Source organism: Ceraceosorus guamensis (assembly GCF_003144195.1).
Source record: "Ceraceosorus guamensis strain MCA 4658 unplaced genomic scaffold IE81scaffold_18, whole genome shotgun sequence".
In the NCBI taxonomy this organism is placed as follows: domain Eukaryota; kingdom Fungi; phylum Basidiomycota; class Exobasidiomycetes; order Ceraceosorales; family Ceraceosoraceae; genus Ceraceosorus; species Ceraceosorus guamensis.
In genome coordinates, this window is record NW_020290013.1 from 206845 (window position 1) to 226152 (window position 19308).

At 56.7% G+C, this 19308-nt stretch overlaps 6 protein-coding genes across 6 annotated transcripts; 3 read left to right on the top strand and 3 right to left on the bottom strand.

The window, feature by feature from the left end:
* Nucleotides 1-1132: 1132 nt before the first annotated feature.
* Nucleotides 1133-3019, bottom strand: IE81DRAFT_346417 (hypothetical protein; the record flags this gene model as incomplete). The annotated part of the gene is made up of 4 exons (XM_025516040.1): nt 1133-2285; nt 2357-2516; nt 2613-2682; nt 2774-3019. 4 exons carry the CDS (start codon nt 3017-3019, stop codon nt 1133-1135), a joined length of 1629 nt encoding a protein of 542 aa, XP_025370773.1.
* Nucleotides 3020-6307: 3288 nt separating this feature from the next.
* IE81DRAFT_72483 (PH domain-like protein) lies at nt 6308-9118 on the top strand. Its single transcript, XM_025517572.1, has 4 exons — nt 6308-6752; nt 6846-6908; nt 6993-8138; nt 8217-9118. The coding sequence occupies exons 1-4, from the start codon at nt 6438-6440 to the stop codon at nt 8925-8927; spliced, it is 2235 nt and encodes a 744-aa protein (XP_025370774.1). The 5' UTR covers nt 6308-6437; the 3' UTR covers nt 8928-9118.
* A 188-nt stretch (nt 9119-9306) lies between these two features.
* IE81DRAFT_336978 (hypothetical protein) lies at nt 9307-10866 on the bottom strand (the record flags this gene model as incomplete). The annotated part of the gene is made up of 6 exons (XM_025515492.1): nt 10508-10866; nt 10361-10414; nt 10186-10271; nt 9726-10100; nt 9556-9635; nt 9307-9439 (listed from the first exon to the last, which is right to left on the bottom strand). Exons 1-6 carry the CDS (start codon nt 10542-10544, stop codon nt 9307-9309), a joined length of 765 nt encoding a protein of 254 aa, XP_025370775.1. The 5' UTR covers nt 10545-10866.
* A 322-nt stretch (nt 10867-11188) lies between these two features.
* On the top strand, nt 11189-15595 carry IE81DRAFT_322271 (hypothetical protein). The gene is made up of 8 exons (XM_025513580.1): nt 11189-11600; nt 11691-12046; nt 12129-13683; nt 13762-13899; nt 13967-14277; nt 14355-14778; nt 14843-15105; nt 15192-15595. Exons 1-8 carry the CDS (start codon nt 11382-11384, stop codon nt 15292-15294), a joined length of 3369 nt encoding a protein of 1122 aa, XP_025370776.1. The 5' UTR covers nt 11189-11381; the 3' UTR covers nt 15295-15595.
* A 407-nt stretch (nt 15596-16002) lies between these two features.
* IE81DRAFT_365660 (hypothetical protein) lies at nt 16003-16936 on the top strand. The gene is made up of 2 exons (XM_025516945.1): nt 16003-16179; nt 16269-16936. Exons 1-2 carry the CDS (start codon nt 16136-16138, stop codon nt 16795-16797), a joined length of 573 nt encoding a protein of 190 aa, XP_025370777.1. The 5' UTR covers nt 16003-16135; the 3' UTR covers nt 16798-16936.
* A 56-nt stretch (nt 16937-16992) lies between these two features.
* IE81DRAFT_300375 (ketol-acid reductoisomerase) lies at nt 16993-19025 on the bottom strand. The gene is made up of 4 exons (XM_025512214.1): nt 18548-19025; nt 18316-18353; nt 17341-18195; nt 16993-17265 (listed from the first exon to the last, which is right to left on the bottom strand). Exons 1-4 carry the CDS (start codon nt 18842-18844, stop codon nt 17205-17207), a joined length of 1251 nt encoding a protein of 416 aa, XP_025370778.1. The 5' UTR covers nt 18845-19025; the 3' UTR covers nt 16993-17204.
* Between the last annotated feature and the right edge of the window lie 283 nt (nt 19026-19308).

A 19308-nucleotide genomic window follows, 5' to 3' on the forward strand; every position in this document is an offset into this window, starting at 1 on the left:
GCCAGCTAGCCTAGTTGTAGCTCGTGGTGCTTGCAATATCCAGCGAAGCTCCGTTCCGTCACGGAGGTGGCATCTCAGCCGTGTCATTGGATGAGGCGGGGTCCGTCGCGTCTGCCGTTATTGTGATTCTTGTGCATCGTGTACCACGTATGCAAAGTGCGTTTACGCGACAGAATACGCCCACCCGCCGCGCTGCAACTGCAGTGAAGTACCGCACATGCGTGGGACGATCATGAACGCTGCAAGGACCTTCCTTTGCACGTCCCTTGGCGCATAGGCCAAGTCGGACCGCATGGTTGCTCAGGGCGCTGCCTCAAACACCTGCTCAGGGCAGCTAAATCTTCTCCGCGTGGATGCTGCTGCTGGTGCCCTCATGCCATCCAGCCGACGACTGCAGGGCACGCACATCGATCACACAGGGTCAAGCGTCAGCACTTGACTGTGAGTCGCACGAGTACATCCGTCCGCAGGTCAAATGCCCAGCGTACGTAGTACACTCAAAACTGTGAGCCGGTATCTTGAAGTCATACACGCCCGAATCACGAATCTCGCTGTGCCACGCTGCGATGATCAGTTTGACGAAATCGCCGAATCACGAGGCTGCCGCACAGAATGGTGACTCATGCAATTCGATGGGGAGCGGCGTGCCCGCTTAGGAGCCTGAGCATCAAATCACACCGTGGAGCATCGTTTGATCGATGAGATTTGTGGACATTGTCCTTGACTGGGCCCCATAAAACCAAGCCCATAGCTTGGGCCAAGACGCTTCACGAGTAGTGGAGACGAATTGTCAAAGACGATCGGCGCCACTTGGATCGTTCGCACATCTGGCTTCCAAGGGCTCACAATCGTGATGACTTACTGACCGGGTAATCCAAATAGACAACACGACGCCAATATGAGCGATCTATCGGTATTGCGTGTGTGCTCCTATCGCTTTGGAGTTTCAGAGAAAATGCTGTTGTACATTACAGAATGATGCAGAGGCTGGAGTGTGCGGAATGGAAAAGGCGATAAGGAGAACGCTTCCGGAAAGCTGGGAATCGGTTGTGTTACATAATGATCGATGGATGCCCGCTCTCTTGCGGCTCTGAGGAGATGGGTATGGCGAGAGCTGCGCGATGATAGACCTCTAGCTGGTCGAGGTGCGAGGCGAGACGGATCGCTCGTTGCTTTCGCGTTGCAACTCTTGCACATCGGAGCTGGCAAGGTCGCTTGCTCTCGTGGGAGGAAGGGTGGGCTGGAACGGCGGCTCGCCAACAGCCGGGTCGCCGGTGCTAGCTTTGCTGGGACTGCCGAACAGGGTTGACTCGCTTGGTCTTCGCGAGTCGAGACGGAGTGAGGCGACAGCATCATTGGGGCTCGCGTCTTGTGCCAGAGCCGGGCTCGTCGTTGGCGAAGAGGAATTCTTGCAAGCTGATCCACGCCTGGACGGCGATGCCCCGAACAAGGTGTGATCAGAGTCGCCAGTCCTGGGTCGGCGGCCTGTGGCATTTCCCTCCCGACGCCCAGCGTCAGCCGTGTGCGCGACAGCGGGTCCAGAATACTGCGAGAGGACCTTTCTCAGCTCCGCCCCTTCGTCCTCGCGTTGTCTGGTGGCAACCCTGCTGACCGCCTCATGCCCTTCGAAATTGCGTGAACGCATCCTTGCAAGCGCTCGTTCGAATGGGTTGCCTCCAAAGCTCGACTGTACCATTTCGGACGGCGTGTCAATATTGGGCGTGATGAGCACAGGTTTGGGTGGTCTCCTTGTGGACGCAAATCCGCCTTCCACGTCCGCCATGGACTGCGCGCGGGCAGCCCAAGAGTTTCTGCTGACGGGAGTGCCGTTGACGAATCTATCGTCCCGCCAGTGAGCGGATGCATTGGTGCAAGCCAGAGTCGCTCCAAATACCTGCACGAAGACGTTGCTGACCAAGAGGAATCCGTTATTGGTCGGCGAGACTCGGTAGCTCGGCATCGCAATGCAGGTCAGAACTGCGATGTTGTAGATAGTCGGGAACGCAAAGGTGAATCCAACACCGGCGAAGAATTGTTGAATCGCATCCACGACGCGGCCACGACGACGATCCAGCAGGGCGTTGCGATGGTGCTGCGTTTCGTTGCCAAGCTGATGGAACTTACGCAAGAGCACAGCAAAGCAGTACAAGGAGTCTACCACTGTCAAGGCGAACTCCACGGTGGGCCATCTATTGTCCCACGTCTGCGAGAGACCATTGTCGAAAGCGGCAGCGCCTCCTCTAGCTGCCACGCTCTGATATCCCTCGCGGAGGTACAGTCCGATGCTGCGTGGACGAGTCAGGATTCAGTCAGTATGAGCTCAGTAGCAATAGGGACTGAGTCTATGCCAACTCACAAAGGTACCCGTGCAATCTTGAGGATCATGGGCGGAGCGATAACGAGCAAGCGCTTGCGTGCTCCAGCGAGCATCGGCGGGTAGAAGGACACGATGCGAAGCACGACCGCTACGTGAGCTACCAACGGGGTGACGAAGAGCATCGCTGTGGTCAAGCACCCTATAAGCGGTGAAGACAAGAGCGGAATGGTCAGTGCGGATGGACATCGCAGAGAGAAGGAGAAGCAGCAGCAGCAGCAGCAGCAAGAAGACGCACAGTATGAAGCTGCATTGATGGCTGAGCCATCCTCATCACGATCGCGCAGTAGCAAGGTCGCCCAGAATACCTAGCGGGAAGAGGAGATGATCCTTCCTTAAATCAGCACCCATGCAGACAGGGCCAGAGTCCCTTTTCCGTGTGCTACCAGCCAAACTCACGGTATTTAGTATGCTGCCAAATAGCCCCAATACCATGCTCAAGCTTAGCACGACAAGGATCGGAAGCTTGCGTTTGCGCTCCTCGGAGAAAGAGTATCTGAATAGCATCGTCGATAACAAGATGAACAGGAGTGCTGTGCAGTTGCTGTAGACGATGATGAAGAGCGTGCCCGTGCGCACCAGGCCCCTGGGCACGTACGAGTCCACATCGTGCAAGGAGGGCGGTTGGATTTCGGTCGTCGCCATCGTCGTCAGCAGCCTCCGCCTCGGCTGTTAGCGATTCGAGGGTGGACAACTTCTGAAGGCTTGATGTGCTGCTCGAAGATGCGAGCAGAGGTACTTGAGACTCAGTCCTGACGCTTGCGCCTTCCCAGATGGTACCACCTAAGACACCTGCTGCATTCCCGGAAAGGGATGTCGATGCTACGCTGATGGTTCGTTGATGCGGGACCTTGGCGGCGGTCCACGCACAGGTGCAAGGCTCGAAGGGTCGTCGGAAGGTGAGGGGTGAAGTTGCGAGTGGTATGGAGGTGAGTGTCGCAGCAAGAGCTGAAGGAAAAGTGCGCGCCTACAAGTTGTGGCTAGGAAGTCTACATGCTGTTGGCGATCAATGAGCACCCAACGGATCGCAATCGCAAAAAGCCGTGGACAGGCTAGAGCTTCGGCTGGGGGCGTTGAGGAGGGGAGAGGTAGGGAAGGGAGCTGCTGCAGGAATCAGGCTGCGGGTCGGATCTCGAACCGAGCAAGGCAGCGGGAAAGCATCGGCGAACTTGGCAAGCGAGGCAAATGCAAAAAGGCTTCAGCAGGCAGCGCACATTTCCAGCAAAGTCACGAGTCACGAGAGTGTGAGTGAGGGGCTGCCGTCATGCGCTGCCAGGAAGTTTAATCAAGAGAAGACTTAGCGTGCAAAGGTGCGAGTGCTGCAGATGGACGATGGATGGCGGGCATGCGGAGAGGGATTCGTGACTGTGACTGTTGTGACTGGGGCCGAGCCTCCCGCACCCCGCCTGACGCCTTTGCGTACCGTCCCGCTGGGTTCGGTCTCGCGGCGTCGCGCATCGCGCACGCCTGCATCAACGGGCATGCGGTTGCGGAGCCATCGTGTAGTGAAACAGGCGGGAGGGGTTGGGCAGCAGCAGGTGGCGAGCTGATGGATGCATGGATGTCATGCATGCACCTGCTGCTGCAAAGCCGTAAGCAACAGGCAGGAGAGACGAGCGCATGCATCCCTGCTGCACGCAGCACTCACTCACTATAGCCAGGTTGCCACGGGCGCACTTCCACTCTGTACTCACGACTCGTGACACTTTTTGCCGCCGGAGAGTGCGGTGAATCTTTGCTCACAGCTGCATATGTGCTGCACTGTGACTGCTGCCACTCCCACTCAGGACTCACACAGTGTGAGTGTAGTGTGACAGGGCCTGACGACTATGGCGCCTCAACTATCCTCGTGGCTCTCTGAAAACACCTCTCCGCACGGCGTGCTTGCAAGCAGCATACGCGCCTGCTGGGCTGTGTTTCTGCCTCCAGCACTCGGTCAAATCGATCGATCTCATCCGACCCGCGAGATCTCGACCCGCCGCGCGCACGCGTGCTGCAGCAAAAAAAGCAAGTCAAGCAACGGAGCAAGCGGCAAGCACATAGTGTTCGCAGCAAATACAGTAATTAAGCATCAGATGCTCGATCCCTTGTTGTCCTTTCTGCTTCGGCTTGGCTCACTGCGCGTTCGTGTGTCGTGTATGTGTGCAACACACATGAGCATGTTGACGCTTAAAGTGTTTTGCTAACGCAAACCGCACGACTCCGCAAGCGACAAACATTGCGAGGTCGACGCGCTTGAGCACCTTTAGCCTCGATGGGTTGCATCTGCTTCTAAGGTCAGTCAGCCGCAAGCGACGTGCGAAGTTCCGCGACGATCAGGCCGTCTGTCATCAATCTCGTCTCATTCATTTGATTGCATTCAGATTGACCGCTTGAAGGGAAGCGCAAAGCTGCTGACAAATGGTGTGGGAATCGTGATGTGGAGAGCGTGGTATGCATGGGCGACTGCACCCATCAGTCACTGCATCTACGATACGTACGGTGCTTGTTCTGTACACGCGACACAGTCTTTGGCGCGAGTCCAAGAGGCTCTACTTGCTATACACGGTACTCGATCTCCTCCAGCTTCTGCTCGGCATTTCGGTGTTGTGGGACAAGGACGAGACAGAGTTGAGTGTTCGTGATCGAGTCCACCGAGTGGGACTGCAAACATGAATGGGGTCGCATAACAGCACGCATGAATGCAGGCCAGTCCCACCTTTAGCTCTCGATCGTATCACGAGTAGGCGTGGGTACTGACGGGCATAGCAACCACGAATCACGTACAAGCACGATGTGTGCATGCCCCTTTCCGCACACTGATCACACTTGCTCTCCTACTCGGTAATACTTGCTCTCCTCCTCACAACACTTGCTCTCGTACCCACACTACTTTTGTGTCGAGACGCTGCGGTGTCCATTGAAACGCCGCGATGCATGGTCCTCTGTCAAGTGAGCGTACGGGCAAGGACCACGTTGTAATCACATGGATGCGTGTCGCGTTGTGACGATGAACCGTAGGCTCTCTGAACGGCGAGCGACTGCATCCTTCTCTCAAGCCAGGCCACCATGTGCTCAGCTCTGAGGTCCTCGACCACTTCCTTTGCGAGCCATTCACACTCAAACTGATCCGACGATGTACAACGCATCCAACATGTTCCTTACGTGGCACAGATGCGCGCAGACGGAGTCAGAAAGCCACATGCGTATGAGCGAGCGGGTTCGGTAGCGCCTTCGCGTGAGGTTCTCACAACTCGTCGAACCATTTATATGGACGCATGCTGCCGCTTTTCCTAAGCTTGGGCTTCGTTCCCCTGTGCAAGTGGCCCCGATGACCGCGAGCTCGCGATTGAGTTGTCAAAGGGAACTGCTTCGATCGAGTCTGGGGAAACGTCGCGCTGTATACATGCCGGTGCATGGACGAGGTGCAATCAGCAGCGTGAGGGTCAAGTCTGCGTGCGCGGGGGCGCAGACCCACGTGCGAGAGGCGCCCAGCAGGCGTGCGTCACTCGTGACTGTGACTTGTATGTCAAGAGGCAATTGCGCCGCTCGCCTCTCGCCCTGCTGCTGCTGGTCGCGCCGCACAAGCGCCGAGGTTGCGCACCATGCAGCTATAGGTTGCCTAGCTAGCATGGACGGCGGGAGGCACAAGACGACACACACACGTCTGTGCTCGAGTGAAGCGGCCGGAGTCTCAATCCTGAATCGACATTCGTGTGGCCTTGGTGACGAGTCTGAGTCGTGAGTAGACGATTGTGACTGTCTGCATGACTGTGTTCGAGATGCTCGGTCAAAGCATTTGACCAGATACACCTCCTCGCCATCCCAAGCTATCCAAGCTGCGCCTACGCCAAGAAGTTTCCTCCATTGGCCTTGTCGTCGGACTCACCATCACCAGGAGCTTCAAAAGCCTGCCGCTCGTCACTCTTGGCCCCCGCTGCAATTGGAACAAGCGCACCTCGATGCTCTGCAACTCTGACGCTCTGCGCAGCTGCTCTGATTGCTTCGTCGAGTCGAGCCACGAGATACAAACACGCAAAAGCAATCTTGTCATCACTCACGCCACACATCATTAGCTTTGACCATGTCGAGCACCAGCGCCCCAGCAGCAGCAACAACGTCCGGGCAAGGCTCAGCGAGTCGTCTAGCCAGTCCTCACAGCACCAGCACGAACCGAAGCTCCCTGTCTCCTTCCAAACGCCAAAGCACTAGCCAAGCCACATCCATGGCAATCTCACCCTCTAGCGGAGCGGATACGGAGGATGACTTTGATGAGGCGGATGGGGAGGATGAGGAAGAGGGAGAAGAGGTGGATCATGGTGGCAATGCTGGAGATCAGCTGCGCAACGAGACCTCCGTCAAGAGCGGATATCTTTACAAGAGAGGCGAGAAGCGAAAGGTGAGCGGCAATAGTCATTCTCTTTTTGCGGCGTCGGTATCGCCTCTGCCCACGACTTGGCTGACCTTTGTTGCATGTTCGAGACCTTTTCAGAACTGGAAGAAGCGGTGGTTCGTGCTGCGAAGCTCCAAGCTTTGCTACTACAAGAATGAGAAGGTGAGCACGCCTGGTTTCGCGGCGTGTCCAGCCCCAACACCCTCTAATCCACCTCTGCCCCTCTTTTCTCTTTCTTCGCTCCAGGAGTACCAGCTGCTGCGTTTTATCGACATTGAAGATGTGCACACCATCGCATCGATCGAGTTGAAGCGCATCGAACATTCCTTTGGCATCGTCACGTCAACAAGGCAGTACTACGTTCGGGCCTCTTCCAAAGCAGAAAAAGAGTCGTGGATCAAGGCGCTCAACGAGGTCAAGGAGCAGATCCGTCAGAGGTCCACGCTTACCCAAGAATTGTCTACCGAGGACCTGGATGATGCTGCACCCACACCCACTCGAGCCTCTTCGCGTAGGGGCGCGGGTGCTGGGGGTTCTTTGAGTGCATCGAGCGCACCAAGCGCTGCAAGTTCGAGCTCTGTCTCGACCGCCACTGCGAAGCCGATCACCGTCACGATACCCGGTCAAGGGCAATACCATGCTCCTGCACAGCCCCGTGCTATTCCTCGAGCTGCTGGCGGCGATTCTTTCAGTCCGCTCACTTCTACCAGTCTTAGCAACAGCAACAGCGAGCCAGAGGCGGAAATGGCCAGCCTCCGCCTGGATGCTTCTGGTGGAGCAGAGCAATTTGGTCTGAGCTACGCGAGCCAGAGCTCAGCTGGTCCGAGCCTCGGGTCCAGTCCGCAATCCCGCGGACTTGGAATGAGACGCAGTCCTTCACCGTCTGGTGATGCATCTCAAGGAGCTGAAGGCTCTCTTGGACGCAAGTCTGGACAAAAGCTGGGCGATGCTCCAAACGAGAAGGATGCCTCCGCATTGCGGCAGAGTATGGAGCAGACGACTGGCTGGACTTTTGGTGGAACATCGGATGGAGGTAATGTACCGGGCGGTGGGACAACAGGTGCAGCCTTGAGCAGTAGTGAAGAGGATGAGGATCCGGAGGATTGGGACGAAGAGGAGAGGGCTGATCAGGCAATGCCGCTGCCCGGCACGAGTCTCAGTCCACCAAACGCCCCTCATGGCACCAACGCGTCCACCTCGTCGAATACCACACCTCCTGCATCCAGTATGCCCAAGCAGCCGCAGAGGTCTGCTACAGCAGATTTTCTGAAGGATCCCAACAAGGTCATTCATCAGGGTTATCTGATGAAGCAGAGCAGCCGAAGAAAAGTTTGGAGGAAGAGGTGGTTTGTACTCACTTCTTCCAAGCTCATGTATGCTCGGAGTCACATGGTGAGTTGACAACGCGCCGAGCGCTCCTGGCATGCCGACTTTAGCCTCACCACTGTCATCATGTTCCGATGCGCGCAGGATGCGAAGAGTCATCGACAAATCCCACTCTCGTCTATCTTGGACGCTATCGAGTACACCTCGAAGAAGCAGCCCATTTTGACCATTCCTCCGGGTCCTCAAAGCCCAGGCCCACACTCGCCCTCTGCGATCAGCTTCCAACTTGGTCACGGCAACCAGGACGCTCCTGAAAGGCGCGAAGCTTCTGGCGGAGCTCCTGTAGGCGGAGGAAGCGGTTTCAGCGCCAGTTCTGAGCGCAGCACCCATGGGCCTGCCAAGGCTGCTGCAGCACCTGGAGCAACGCAAGCTGGTGGAGCGATCGCTAACCCCTCGGGAGCGCCAGCTGACACTGCGACCAGCGCGACATCGGCCACTCATGGCGGTGGGACTGCACCGGAACGTACGGCTTCGTCGGTGGTAGCTACCGCAGCAGGCATGGCCTCCAACATGAGCGCCAACCTGACGGGGGGCGTGGGCAGTACGGGCAGCCAAAAGCGCAAAAAGGAAAACTGCTTCAAGATCATCACTCCGAAGAGGACATTTGTTGTGGGCGCGCCGACGGAAGAGGAGGAGATCAAATGGCTCAGCGCTCTTCAGGCCCTATTGACGAGAAGCAGAGAAGCTCAGAATCCGTCGAGCGTCAAGGCGACGAGCAGCACCTCTGCCAGCATCAGCAAGTCTCAAGGCGATAAGCTGGCCGGCTCGGTAGCGAATGATGGTGATAGGAGGTAGAGTCTCTTTGGACTTTTGCGCGCCCTTTGGATCTGGCTGCCCACAGCTGTAATTCTGCGAATTCTTCTTGTTGCTTAGCGTCTGCATTGCTCCTCTCACACACACACTTTACCCAATCGCACCGCTCGCTGCAATCCGACTCAAATGTCAACATGGAGGAACAGCCCTGCTTTGTTGATCAGATCGAGCCACACCGTTCAGACGCTCGGCATGCCTTGCGCGATCGGGATGCGCGTTCGATTTGCTGGGCGTGCAGGCCTCACGAGCCGTGCAAGAGAATCTGGCCTTGACACATTGTGCAGCAGGGGCGAAGGGATATTATTGGTGTGGCGAAATGGGGAGCGGATGAGACGTTTGGCATGACCGAGCAGAGATGAGATCATGCTTCGTGCTTGGGCTTCTTCCTTGACCTCTCCTCTGCTTCGAGATCAATCTCCTTGTCATCATCATCCTCATCCTCGTCCTCATCATCCTCATCCTCATCGTCAAAGTCCTCCATGTCGTCCAGGTCGCTGTGCGAGGCGCAATAAGTTGAATAAGTATCAGGCCTGCACGTACTGTGTGCATAGTTTCCCCTTCTCCCCCTCCCGCCCCGCCGATTCGCCAGCTGAGAGAAGCAGCTACTCACATGATGTCCTCAACGTCTCCAGTGTAGAAACTGAATGCGTTTGGCCAAAAGACGTTGATGATGCCATCACCGATCGCAATCTGCATGGCACAGAGAGAGCAAGTGCAAACCGCTTGTCAGTTCACCCGTAGCTGCCGCACCAAACTTTGAGCGTGCTCGTCGACACTTACTGGAACAGGGTTCTGAGGTGCCTCGAAGAAGCAAGCAAAGAAGGATCCAGTCTCGAGGACCTGCTGCTCGTTCACGAGCGGGTACTTTTTGCTCAAGTTCTTGTCGTCGCTCTTCCAATCGATCTTTGTGGCTTCCGTCTGCACATCCTCTTGCCAGGCGCCAGAGGAGGATCCGAGAGGAGGAGCATCCTTCTTGACTGTGAATTTTTTGGTGAGCTCCTTGTTTCCGAAAAAGTCGTTGTCGGCAAATTTGAAGGTGACGGATGACTCGCGAGGATCTTTGTCGGATTGAGTGACCGAGATGCCCGTCAGGTGCTCGAACACTGCCTCGTCCTCGTCGTGGAAGTAGGAGGAGATGTGGGGGCAGTTTTGCAGCTGTCGAGGAAGGAGGGGCGTCGGAACTTGTCAGATTGGATGTTGGCACGTCCAGCACAACACCAGCAAGGGTTTGTCTACATACAGCGTTTGGCCAAAATTTTTCGATCTCGGCAATGATAGCATCGCGCTTCTCGTACAAGGGCTTTGACAATTTGTTTGCTTGCCTCTCTGCCGCGAGGAAGTGGAGGCAGGCCAGCGGCTTTTGAGCACGCACGTCTAGACTGCTCAAGAGGATTTAGCCCGGCCTTTCGACTCACGAAGCTCGGCATCCACTTCGCTGAACTCCTTCTTCAAGGATTCATACTTGGGCTCTGTGGTCAGGAGAGGAGAGAGAGAGTCGCGCAGGATGTCAGCAACAATGTCGTTGCGAACTCAGACGTCCGAAGCAGCTTCGCCATTCTCACCGAGAGCCTTGGGCAGTTCGTGAGCGCTGAGAGCCATTGTGAAATGATCGTGTCGTGTGCAGAGCGTGTGTGTGTGAGGGCAAGAGCTGCTTGTTTGAGGTTGGGGTGGGGGACGATGGCGAAGACGATGAATGTATCGCAGGCAGCCTTGCCTGCTCGAGATGTCCAACGACTCTTCGACACCTCTTTGCGAGACTTTCTTCTCGTGCGCGTTCTGCAAAATTCCATGTGCACCCCACAACAACAGTCGCGAATCGCACGCACAATTGAGCGTACGTTAGGCTCAATTCGAGTGGTGAGCGCATGTGTGGGCCGTTCTGCAGGACAAGGCGAGGCGAGGCAGCACGGCGGAGCAGGTGCTCAGCCGCTGCTGTTCCGTCTTGGATGCTGTGCCGTGCTAATTGATGCTGCTGCATATATGCCACCCTCTTCCATTTCGCCCTGCCATGCAGGCAGCGAAAGATTCCAAATTTTTTGGTGGGTCTTGGTTGCGCACCGGCCACCCTAGCTCGATCATCCACCGCGCGCTGCACCTCGCTCGATCATTCTCGACTCAGCAAGGGTCACGTGGCTGGAACTCGCAGACGCGCGCGCGTGCACCAGTCGCGTCGGGCGAGCTTGCAATGACCATATCAGCGCTTTATACACGCGCACGCGCGCATCCCAACACCTCTCGAACCACGAATTTGAACAACACAACGCGCGCGCCTGGCCATCGCTTCGTCCCCATATTCGTTCCTTCATTCAACGTCGTTCGTCACATACCATCGTGCGTGGCACTCGGTGCGTCCCAAGCAATCGAACCAGCTTACACTCCCACCTATCTTCGCATACATCACACTCACTCCTCATCGTCAAAGCGCACAATCGTAGCATGGTCAAGGACAGCACCCGGAGCTCGCCGAGGAGCGCTCGTCGATCCCTTGCGGGAACGAGCAGCAGCAATGGCACGAGCTTTGCGACTTCACAGCAGAGCAAGCCCAAGCTGGCTCGACGGCCTCACAGCGTGGGTGGCAAACAGCTCGCGTCGATGATCGAGGATGCTCAGAGAGAGGAGAGGGAGGAGGCCGCTCCTCCAAGTCGTCGCAATGTGGTGAGTGTCGCTCAGCTCGGCTTGACTCGACCTGACAGCTACAGTGAGCTGATGCACCCATACGAATTCCGCATCCATGATGCGCTTCAGCCTGCTCCACGCAAGTCGGCCATCCGCAGTCGTGCACCCCAAGTCTTTGCCAGTCCCACTGGGGTCGTCCCCTCACCTGCCGTTCAGCGCTTGCGGGGCAACATCACCATGCCGCTCCAAGCGACGGGCATGATGAACTCCATCAGCAACGTCATATCCGCTTTCACCGGACGAAATGATGAAGGCGAGAAGCAGCCCTTCGAGCGGTCCAGCTCGGTGCCGAACATTGCGCCGGCAAAGAACTCTGCTGGCTTGGCGGACAATCGCGAGAACAACAGACCCAGCGATTCATCCGATCCCACCGCTACGCAAGTCCGTCAACGCAGAGTCACGTTCAGCAAGACGAGGTCGAGGACGTGAGTGCTGGCCGTTACTAATTTTCTAACGTATGACTCAACAGAGCTCAGACTTATCCCTGAATCGCGTCGACCCTCGCAGAGATTACGAGCGTGACGAGCCTACGATGCGCATTCAGCCTGCTGGCATGGACGCTGCAGAGCTCCACGACGTGACAGCGTCCAGCGTATCCCGTGGAGGATCGAGCTTGGATATGTCCAGCTCCATGGACGATTCCGCCGATGCCACAGAGTTCCTGAATCGTAGCAGCAGCGCGCGCAGTAGGGCAGATGATAGCAACATGGACATTTCTCACAGCACCGCTTCGGCTTCCGGCCCAACACCCCAAGCTGAACAAGGCCAGGTCAGCTCGTTCAATAGAAGGAGGAGAGACTCTGGTATCCCGCAAGCCATGCCCATCGACGAGGACGACGAAGACGAGTCTATGGACGAGTCGATGGACGATTCGATGAACTTGACTCAAGCTACCAAGAATGTCCAGCCCGACGACCGCACTCAGACCATGGAGATCACGCAGGCGTTTGGGTTGATCAAAGGCGCTCAGAGCGAAGACGATGTCAGTGTCGAGATGGCGCAAGAGGCTTCCTCGAGCGTCGACGACAGCATGGACGTCAGCCAAGAGGCGGCCCTTGCAGAGGCTGACGGGAGCGACATGCAAATCACGCAAGCTATCGATCAGCAGCGCGTGCCGCGGACGAGCGTTTCTAGACGTAAAAGCTCGCGACCTAGCGCATCCTCGCGCTCTTCTTCCGCAGCTACCAATCAAGGCAGAAAGAGCTCGCGCAAAAGCACTGCCTCCGGACATGCAGACGGATCCATGACCATGGAGATGTCGCGTGGAGAAGATGGCACGATGGCAGATGACAGCATCGATGATAGCATGGCTCAGGATCAATTGGCGATGGCTGGCGTTCAGGGCGACTTGCCCGGCGACGAGCTTGCCGCGGCGCAGGAAGATGTCGCGATCAGCAATAACAAGCGCAGAATCTCTACAATCCAGGAGGAAGACGAGTCGACCAAGAGACAAGCGGGTCGGCTTGACTCCCCTGCCAAACGCACTGAGCCAAAAGCCGCGCCGTCGACCCCGTCCAGGGCTCCTCAACCCTCTTTTGGTACACCCTCGCGGCTGCGAGCGACGCTGCAAGGCCAGCAGGACGGCGGATCAGTGGCTAGATCGCCTGCTAGAAGGGTCGTCGTATCTGGACTTGCGAGCGAAGGGCAGGCACCCTCCGAAGCTAAAGCATCAGCGCACCCAGGTGTTGCGGGAGCTGCTCGGGAGCCACGCGCCCTAGGCGCACCGGTTCGTAAAGGAATTGCAAATGCTCGACCGTCCGTCGGTCTCCGTCCTCGACACAGCTTCGCCATTACTCAGAACTACGACAAGGCAGACACCTCTGCATCCTCGTCCGTCTCTTTCCAGAGTGGGCCTTCCGATATGGACGAGCCGCATCGCAAGGTTTCCATGTCAGAATTCTTTGCTCAGCTTGGCATCACGTTCCATGATAGCGTACCTTCGGCAAGTAGACGCCAGGTCGAGCCGGAAGAACAGAAGTTGGAGAGCGATGTGCAGCCAGAAATGATGCGCTATGCTAGCGTCGCTGCAGGCGCCGTTCCGATGCTCGAGAGTCTCGTATCGGTGAGTGTTTGCCTCGTTTCTGGGCTTAATAGAAAGGCGCCCTGCTAATCGGCTTGAGACTCTGCGATCCTCTTTCAGGCTTGCAATGACCTCGAGGCACACGTTGCGAAAGGTCGTGCCGAGCTTGAGCGCAAGGAGAGCGCCTTCACGCGCAATCCTCCGCCATTTGTCGCGGAGATGTTGAGCGAGAATAACTCTGAGCGCAAGGACGCTGAGGTGAATGCTTCGATGTTGATGTTGCACGCATGCGCCCCACTAACTCTAGACGGTCGCCCTGCCACAGGCTCAGTGCCGCTTGCAAAAAGCAGCTGCTCGGGCATTGACGCTGGAAAAGTACTACGGCTGGCGTCTGGACAATCAATTCGGAGCTGAGAACGTCCAGCATTTGCAGTCGATCTATGCCCGCCTCGCAGTGGACTCTGAGGTTGTGCACCGTGAAAACACGCAAATGGCCACGCACACGTTGCCCACGCTTCGAGAGCGTCGAGCAGCCCTGCAAGAAGAGTTGGATCGCGAAGAGCAGCGCAGAGAGCTCATCGCCCAAGCTGACCCGACTGAGCTGCGCGGCTACCATGACAGCATCACGGAGCAAGGGTGAGTTTCGACGGGCGTCCCTCGGCGTCTCGATGAGTCAGCGCGCTGACTCACCGGTCTTGCCCGTTTGTGTGCAGTGTACAACTGGAGAGCATGCGGGCGCGCAATGCAGAGCTTGAAGGCGAGCTATCGCGCTTAGAGTCGCGTCTCCAGGAGTTTGCGACCAAGCGGCAAGCCACCGAGGAAGCGATTAGCGCGGCCAAAGCCAAGTACGAGCAAATCAAGGGTTTCACCACTTCCGAAGCGGCTCGTCTGCTTCGAGAGGTGAAAAATCTGGAAGCGCTTCATTTGTGGAGCTTCAAAGGACAAGAAGAGGATGGAAGAGTGTACATGTGCCACGATGATGCGGTCGACGTCACGCTGCTGCTCAATGCGGTCGGCGAGGTTGAAGAGGTTGACGTTGCTCCTGTGTTTGGGCTGGACGCTGCATATATTCCTGCTTGGGCAATCTCAGCCATGGCATCGGAAGCAAAGGCGAGCCCGTCGAAAGATGTGACCATGGTACGTGCAATGTTGTCTCTTGCCGGTCTCCTTTGAGCTTGAGCTTATAGGCTGCTTTTCGCAGGTGCTCCGCCGCATCGCGAGGGTCTGGGCCAGATCTCGCTCGGTACGAACTGCGTACGAGCATCTTCGTGCACGCTTCCCTGCTAGCATGGCCACCACGGAAGCATCGGACAAGATCATCCTGGGTGCGCAGGTGCTTCTTACAAGGCAGCGCACGAAGCTCAACATCGAAGCTGAATACTCTACCAAGGATCTGCTGGCTTCTGAGCACGCTTTGAACACGACGTGCAAGATCAATGTCGAGTGTGTCTATGGAAATGCAGAGTGAGTCTTACTATTTGAGTTGCTGGCATTGGCGCATCGCTCACAGACTCTGTCGGCTTGCCTCCCGCTTCCTCTGCTCTGCGCAGTCTGGCGGCCATCTGCGACTCGCTCTCCAGTCATCTGCGCAAAGCACCTGGAGCAGAGGGCCTCGCCTCATCTTGCTCGGAAACCATCGCAGCTTTTTCGTGAGCGGGGCAAGGGCCTACTTTGCGCGCCCTACCGTACCTACCACTCTCATGTTGTACACAAGACCCTCTATGACGCCATGCATTTAATCAGCGGACGAGCTTGGGCTGCATTGCCCACTAATGCCGTCTTTGCACTGCTTGTTGTCTTCGCCTACGACGCCTAGCGCGGTCGTCTTGCGTTCCTCGACGGCAAAGTGAGTGGAGACGGAGTTGGCCGTCCACGCATATCGTCTATTACGACTGCGCAGACTTCCGAGCAAATCCTACACGCCAATCTCGAAAATCAATCAGATTCACGCTTGCCTGCCGTTGAGACTACGCCTTGGGTGGCGTAGTGTTACGCCAGAGGGTGTATCGGTGCAGCCTCGCCCTCGATTCCGCCAGAGCTGAAGAAGAGACCTTTGTGGTCACCTAAACACTTGATCGTCATGACCCGGCGTGTATATTGCAAAGCCATGTATGGCGACGATGTGTCGAGCGGAACAACGGCTGGTCGATGTGTGTCGAGCTACGAAAAGCGCGCAGGCGTAGTGTGAAGGGCGACCAGAAATCTGCGCAGCACAACAACAGAGCGAACCTTTAATCATTTTTTGCCACTCGCGACTGTTGTGAGAGGCGAAATTATGCGGTGCTGTGAGCTCGCTCCAAAAGTACAAAGGGATTCGCTTGGAATGCCTCCCCCCCAACCTATTCGACAGAATCTTTTGCCCTCCTATCATTGTGATTTTTCAACACCATCAAGCTGGTCTTGACCAACCCATCCAAGCTGCGCTTCGACGACACGCATTTGCAATCATCTGCAAGACACTGTCCGTCTATCACCTACAACTCGACTTGTTCGCATGATGCGCCTCCTCACACTTTCCACCGCCATCATTGCTGCTTCGTAAGTGTCCGCGGGTCCGACGTGCGCCATGCAAGCGATTTTGATTCTCGCTCACTCACTCTCTTACTCTGCTTTGTCCATGCTGATAGATTGTATGCTGCCAGAGCTGCCCCGATACCGCAGCCAGAGAAGAGGATGGAGATGCAGCAGCGAAGTGTCATTCCTTTCGAGGAGTCGTCACCTCTCGTTTCTTCCCTGCAAAGGAGAAGCCCCAGCTTCCTCGGCGACATTGGCGATTCCTGGAATGCCAAATTCGATCACTACATGGATGTGGCGAAGCATCCCATCCGGCACCTGAAGCAGCATTTTCACAACGAAAAGGAGCAACTGGAGCAAGCGGCTCAGCAGAAGGAGCAAGAGGCAAAGGCCAAAGCCCACGCGATTGCCAATCCCATCGAAACGGCTCAAGCCAAGATCGACGCTAAAGAGAAGGAGCTGCAGAAACATTACGAAAAGACCGTCAATACCATCACCAATCCTGAACAGGCTGCTGAAGCTGCGATCAAGAAGAAAGAGGCGGAAGTGAGCGGTCAATTTGACAAGTACAAGAACGCCGTCGAGAACCCTGGCAAGACGGCTGAAAATTGGCTCAAGCCTCAGCTCATGGCGCCCAATTGAGGATGCGCGGTTTGTTGAAGTCCATTGTTGAAGCAGAAGATGACCATCAACCTTTGAAAGCGAAGACGCTATACCTTGAACGTCTCAGGCGGTCTTGTTCCGTGTACTTGCCCTGCGTCATCTCCAAGGGTTGCTGTCCCAATTCAATGTCAATACAAGAGTGATACCTGTTGAGCCCGGCATCGCTAGCAGTGCCAGTCACTCGCACGCTCGCCCCGAGAAAACGTCTTTTGCCCGGTTGAATTGCATCGATTCAACATTTTTGCGCGTGCTAGGTGCCCTATCCGGCCACGTTAGCGCGACTCGTCATCCCCGGCTAATTGCTCGCCAATGTCTCCTCCCCCGGAAAGATTCACAGATCACGCTTCGAAGCTCTCCGGAGCCGGGCAGGTGCGTCCCAAAAGCGCCTACAAGTCCTTGCCTGCGCGGTCGGGACGGAGGGCGCGGACCTTGTGTCCGACACGCCACCTGAAGATGACAGACGCGTGCAGGTCAGTCAGCCTGAGCTATGCTCGAAAGACTCTCGCAAGGTGTACAACTCACATCTCTTGAGCAGCAATGGCGTCAGTTTCTTTGTCGAAGAGCTCACGGTAGTTCTTTTGGCTGGCAAAAGAAATGGTCCTTCTAGTCTCACTTCCGTCCTTGACGCGAGCGTAGAGGTCCTCAAAGACGGGCTTGAGGGCCTTCTCGAAGACAGGAGCCAGGTCGAGCGCACCCCGACGGGCAGTGGTGGAGCAGGCCTTGTACATGTAGTCCATGCCGTGCTCGCCGACAAGGGGGTAGAGACTCATGAGAGCCTCTTCGCAGGTCTCGTTGAAGGCCTCGCTTGGCGAGTGGCCATTGGCGCGCAGCACATCGTACTGAGCCTTGAACATGCCCTGAATACCTCCCATCAGGCATCCACGCTCTCCGTACAGGTCAGAATACACCTCCTTCTCGAACGTCGTCTCGTACGTGTAGCCAGAGCCAACAGCGACGGACATGGCGACTGCCTTTTCCAAAGCCTTGCCGGTAATGTCTTGGTAGACGGCGACGGAGGAGTTGATGCCGCGCCCCTCTTTGAAGAGTGTGCGGACCGTGCGACCGGATCCCTTGGGCGCGCAAAGGATGACATCGCACTCCTTAGGCGCCTCGATGCCGGTCTGGTCCTTGAAGACGGGGGAGAAGCCGTGAGACCAGTAGACGGTCTTGCCCTTGGTCATGTACTTGACTAGCTTGGGGTAAGCGTCGGACGCACCAGCGTCAGACATGAGCATCATCAGGTACGTTCCCTTTTGAGCAGCTTCGTCAATGTCGAACAGGTTCTTGCCCTCGACCCAGCCATCCTCTTGAGCCTCCTTCCAAGATGCTCCGCCCTTTCGCACACCGACGATGACATTCAAGCCTTGGTCGCGAAGGCTGCACGGAAAGAGGGAGAGAGGGAGTGTGTGTGAGAGAGAGAGGGAGCGCAGTAGTGCTTTCCCAGGTCAGGCGAGCTGATGGCTCATACTGAAGGCCTTTTGGCGCGCTTTGACTCACTTGAGGCCCTGGCCGTGACCTTGAGAGCCGTAGCCAAGCTATTGCGCGAAGTGTAAAGGGCATCATCAGTTTCCTTCGACCAGGCACAGAAAAAATCCAGGGGCACAAAGCATTGGAGGTGCGCTTCGTTGACTGCAGCGATGTTGATAGGATGACAGCTCGAGAGCGCTTCGACGCGTCGCAAGCAGCACCACCATCTCAGTCCCAACGCGCCATGCGATCGCAGACTCACCAGAGCGAGAGTATCGTTCTTGAAGTAGTCGTGAAGCTTCTCGATGGGCCAGTCGGCGCGCTCGTAGACAGTCTCGACCTGACCATCACCGGCAAAGTCGATGTGCTTGATACCACGAGCTTGGGGAGCAGAGAAGGCTTGGGCTTGGGCGCTGATGCTGCCGGTGGAGGGACGAGCAGCGCCTGCAAAGATGGACAGCGATCGAGCTCCGGCAGCTGGGAGCTGTTGGGCAGAGGCTGTTGCGCCTGCTCGTCGAACAGCAGCGCGAGCGAGGTTGCGAGCGGCTGGTGCGATCATTTTGTGTTGGGCTCTTGTCTCGAGGGGATGGAGATGGGGGTCGATGATGCTCGCTCCTGGGTGATATTGATCGGTGTAATCGAGCGGTCTGATGAGGGTGGGGAACAGTTGACGTGCTCGTCGCCTTCCGCTTCGTGAAAGCTGCTGTCCTCCATCAACTTCTGGCTGTGCTCGTGACTTGACCGTAGCTCCAAGCCGCCTTGATGCACCTGCAGCAGTCCTTCTGCGGGGAGCCAGCATGGGCAGCCGCGAGCGAGCGAGCGAGCGAGTCATGCGCCCTTCTCTCTGCCATCTGCGGCCAGCCACAGCGAAAGAGAAGAAAAAATTAAGCCGTTGAGTCCAGCATCACGTGAATCGCCAGATCCGCGGACAGCCGGCAACTCGTGTCACGTGGGACTGTGGGCACGTCTGCCCTTCTCGTACGGTAATCTTGAAGGTCGGTCGAGCGGCGCGGATCTGGTTCC

What these genes read in the sequence shown, in the direction of transcription:
- IE81DRAFT_72483 (XM_025517572.1), top strand. Translation starts at nt 6,438, where the DNA reads ATGTCGAGCACCAGCGCCCCAGCAGCAGCAACAACGTCCGGGCAAGGC. An exon ending in GCTACTACAAGAATGAGAAG is followed by an intron (nt 6,909 to 6,992) that starts GTGAGCACGCCT and finishes TCTTCGCTCCAG; the next exon opens with GAGTACCAGCTGCTGCGTTT. An exon ending in TGTATGCTCGGAGTCACATG is followed by an intron (nt 8,139 to 8,216) that starts GTGAGTTGACAA and finishes CGATGCGCGCAG; the next exon opens with GATGCGAAGAGTCATCGACA.
- IE81DRAFT_322271 (XM_025513580.1), top strand. Translation starts at nt 11,382, where the DNA reads ATGGTCAAGGACAGCACCCGGAGCTCGCCGAGGAGCGCTCGTCGATCC. An exon ending in TGCTCGAGAGTCTCGTATCG is followed by an intron (nt 13,684 to 13,761) that starts GTGAGTGTTTGC and finishes ATCCTCTTTCAG; the next exon opens with GCTTGCAATGACCTCGAGGC. An exon ending in CGTCGAAAGATGTGACCATG is followed by an intron (nt 14,779 to 14,842) that starts GTACGTGCAATG and finishes TGCTTTTCGCAG; the next exon opens with GTGCTCCGCCGCATCGCGAG.
- IE81DRAFT_365660 (XM_025516945.1), top strand. Translation starts at nt 16,136, where the DNA reads ATGATGCGCCTCCTCACACTTTCCACCGCCATCATTGCTGCTTC. An exon ending in ACCGCCATCATTGCTGCTTC is followed by an intron (nt 16,180 to 16,268) that starts GTAAGTGTCCGC and finishes CCATGCTGATAG; the next exon opens with ATTGTATGCTGCCAGAGCTG.
- IE81DRAFT_300375 (XM_025512214.1), bottom strand. Translation starts at nt 18,844, where the DNA reads ATGATCGCACCAGCCGCTCGCAACCTCGCTCGCGCTGCTGTTCGACGA. An exon ending in AGAACGATACTCTCGCTCTG is followed by an intron (nt 18,354 to 18,547) that starts GTGAGTCTGCGA and finishes TTCGCGCAATAG; the next exon opens with CTTGGCTACGGCTCTCAAGG. An exon ending in GGTCACGGCCAGGGCCTCAA is followed by an intron (nt 18,196 to 18,315) that starts GTGAGTCAAAGC and finishes CTTTCCGTGCAG; the next exon opens with CCTTCGCGACCAAGGCTTGA.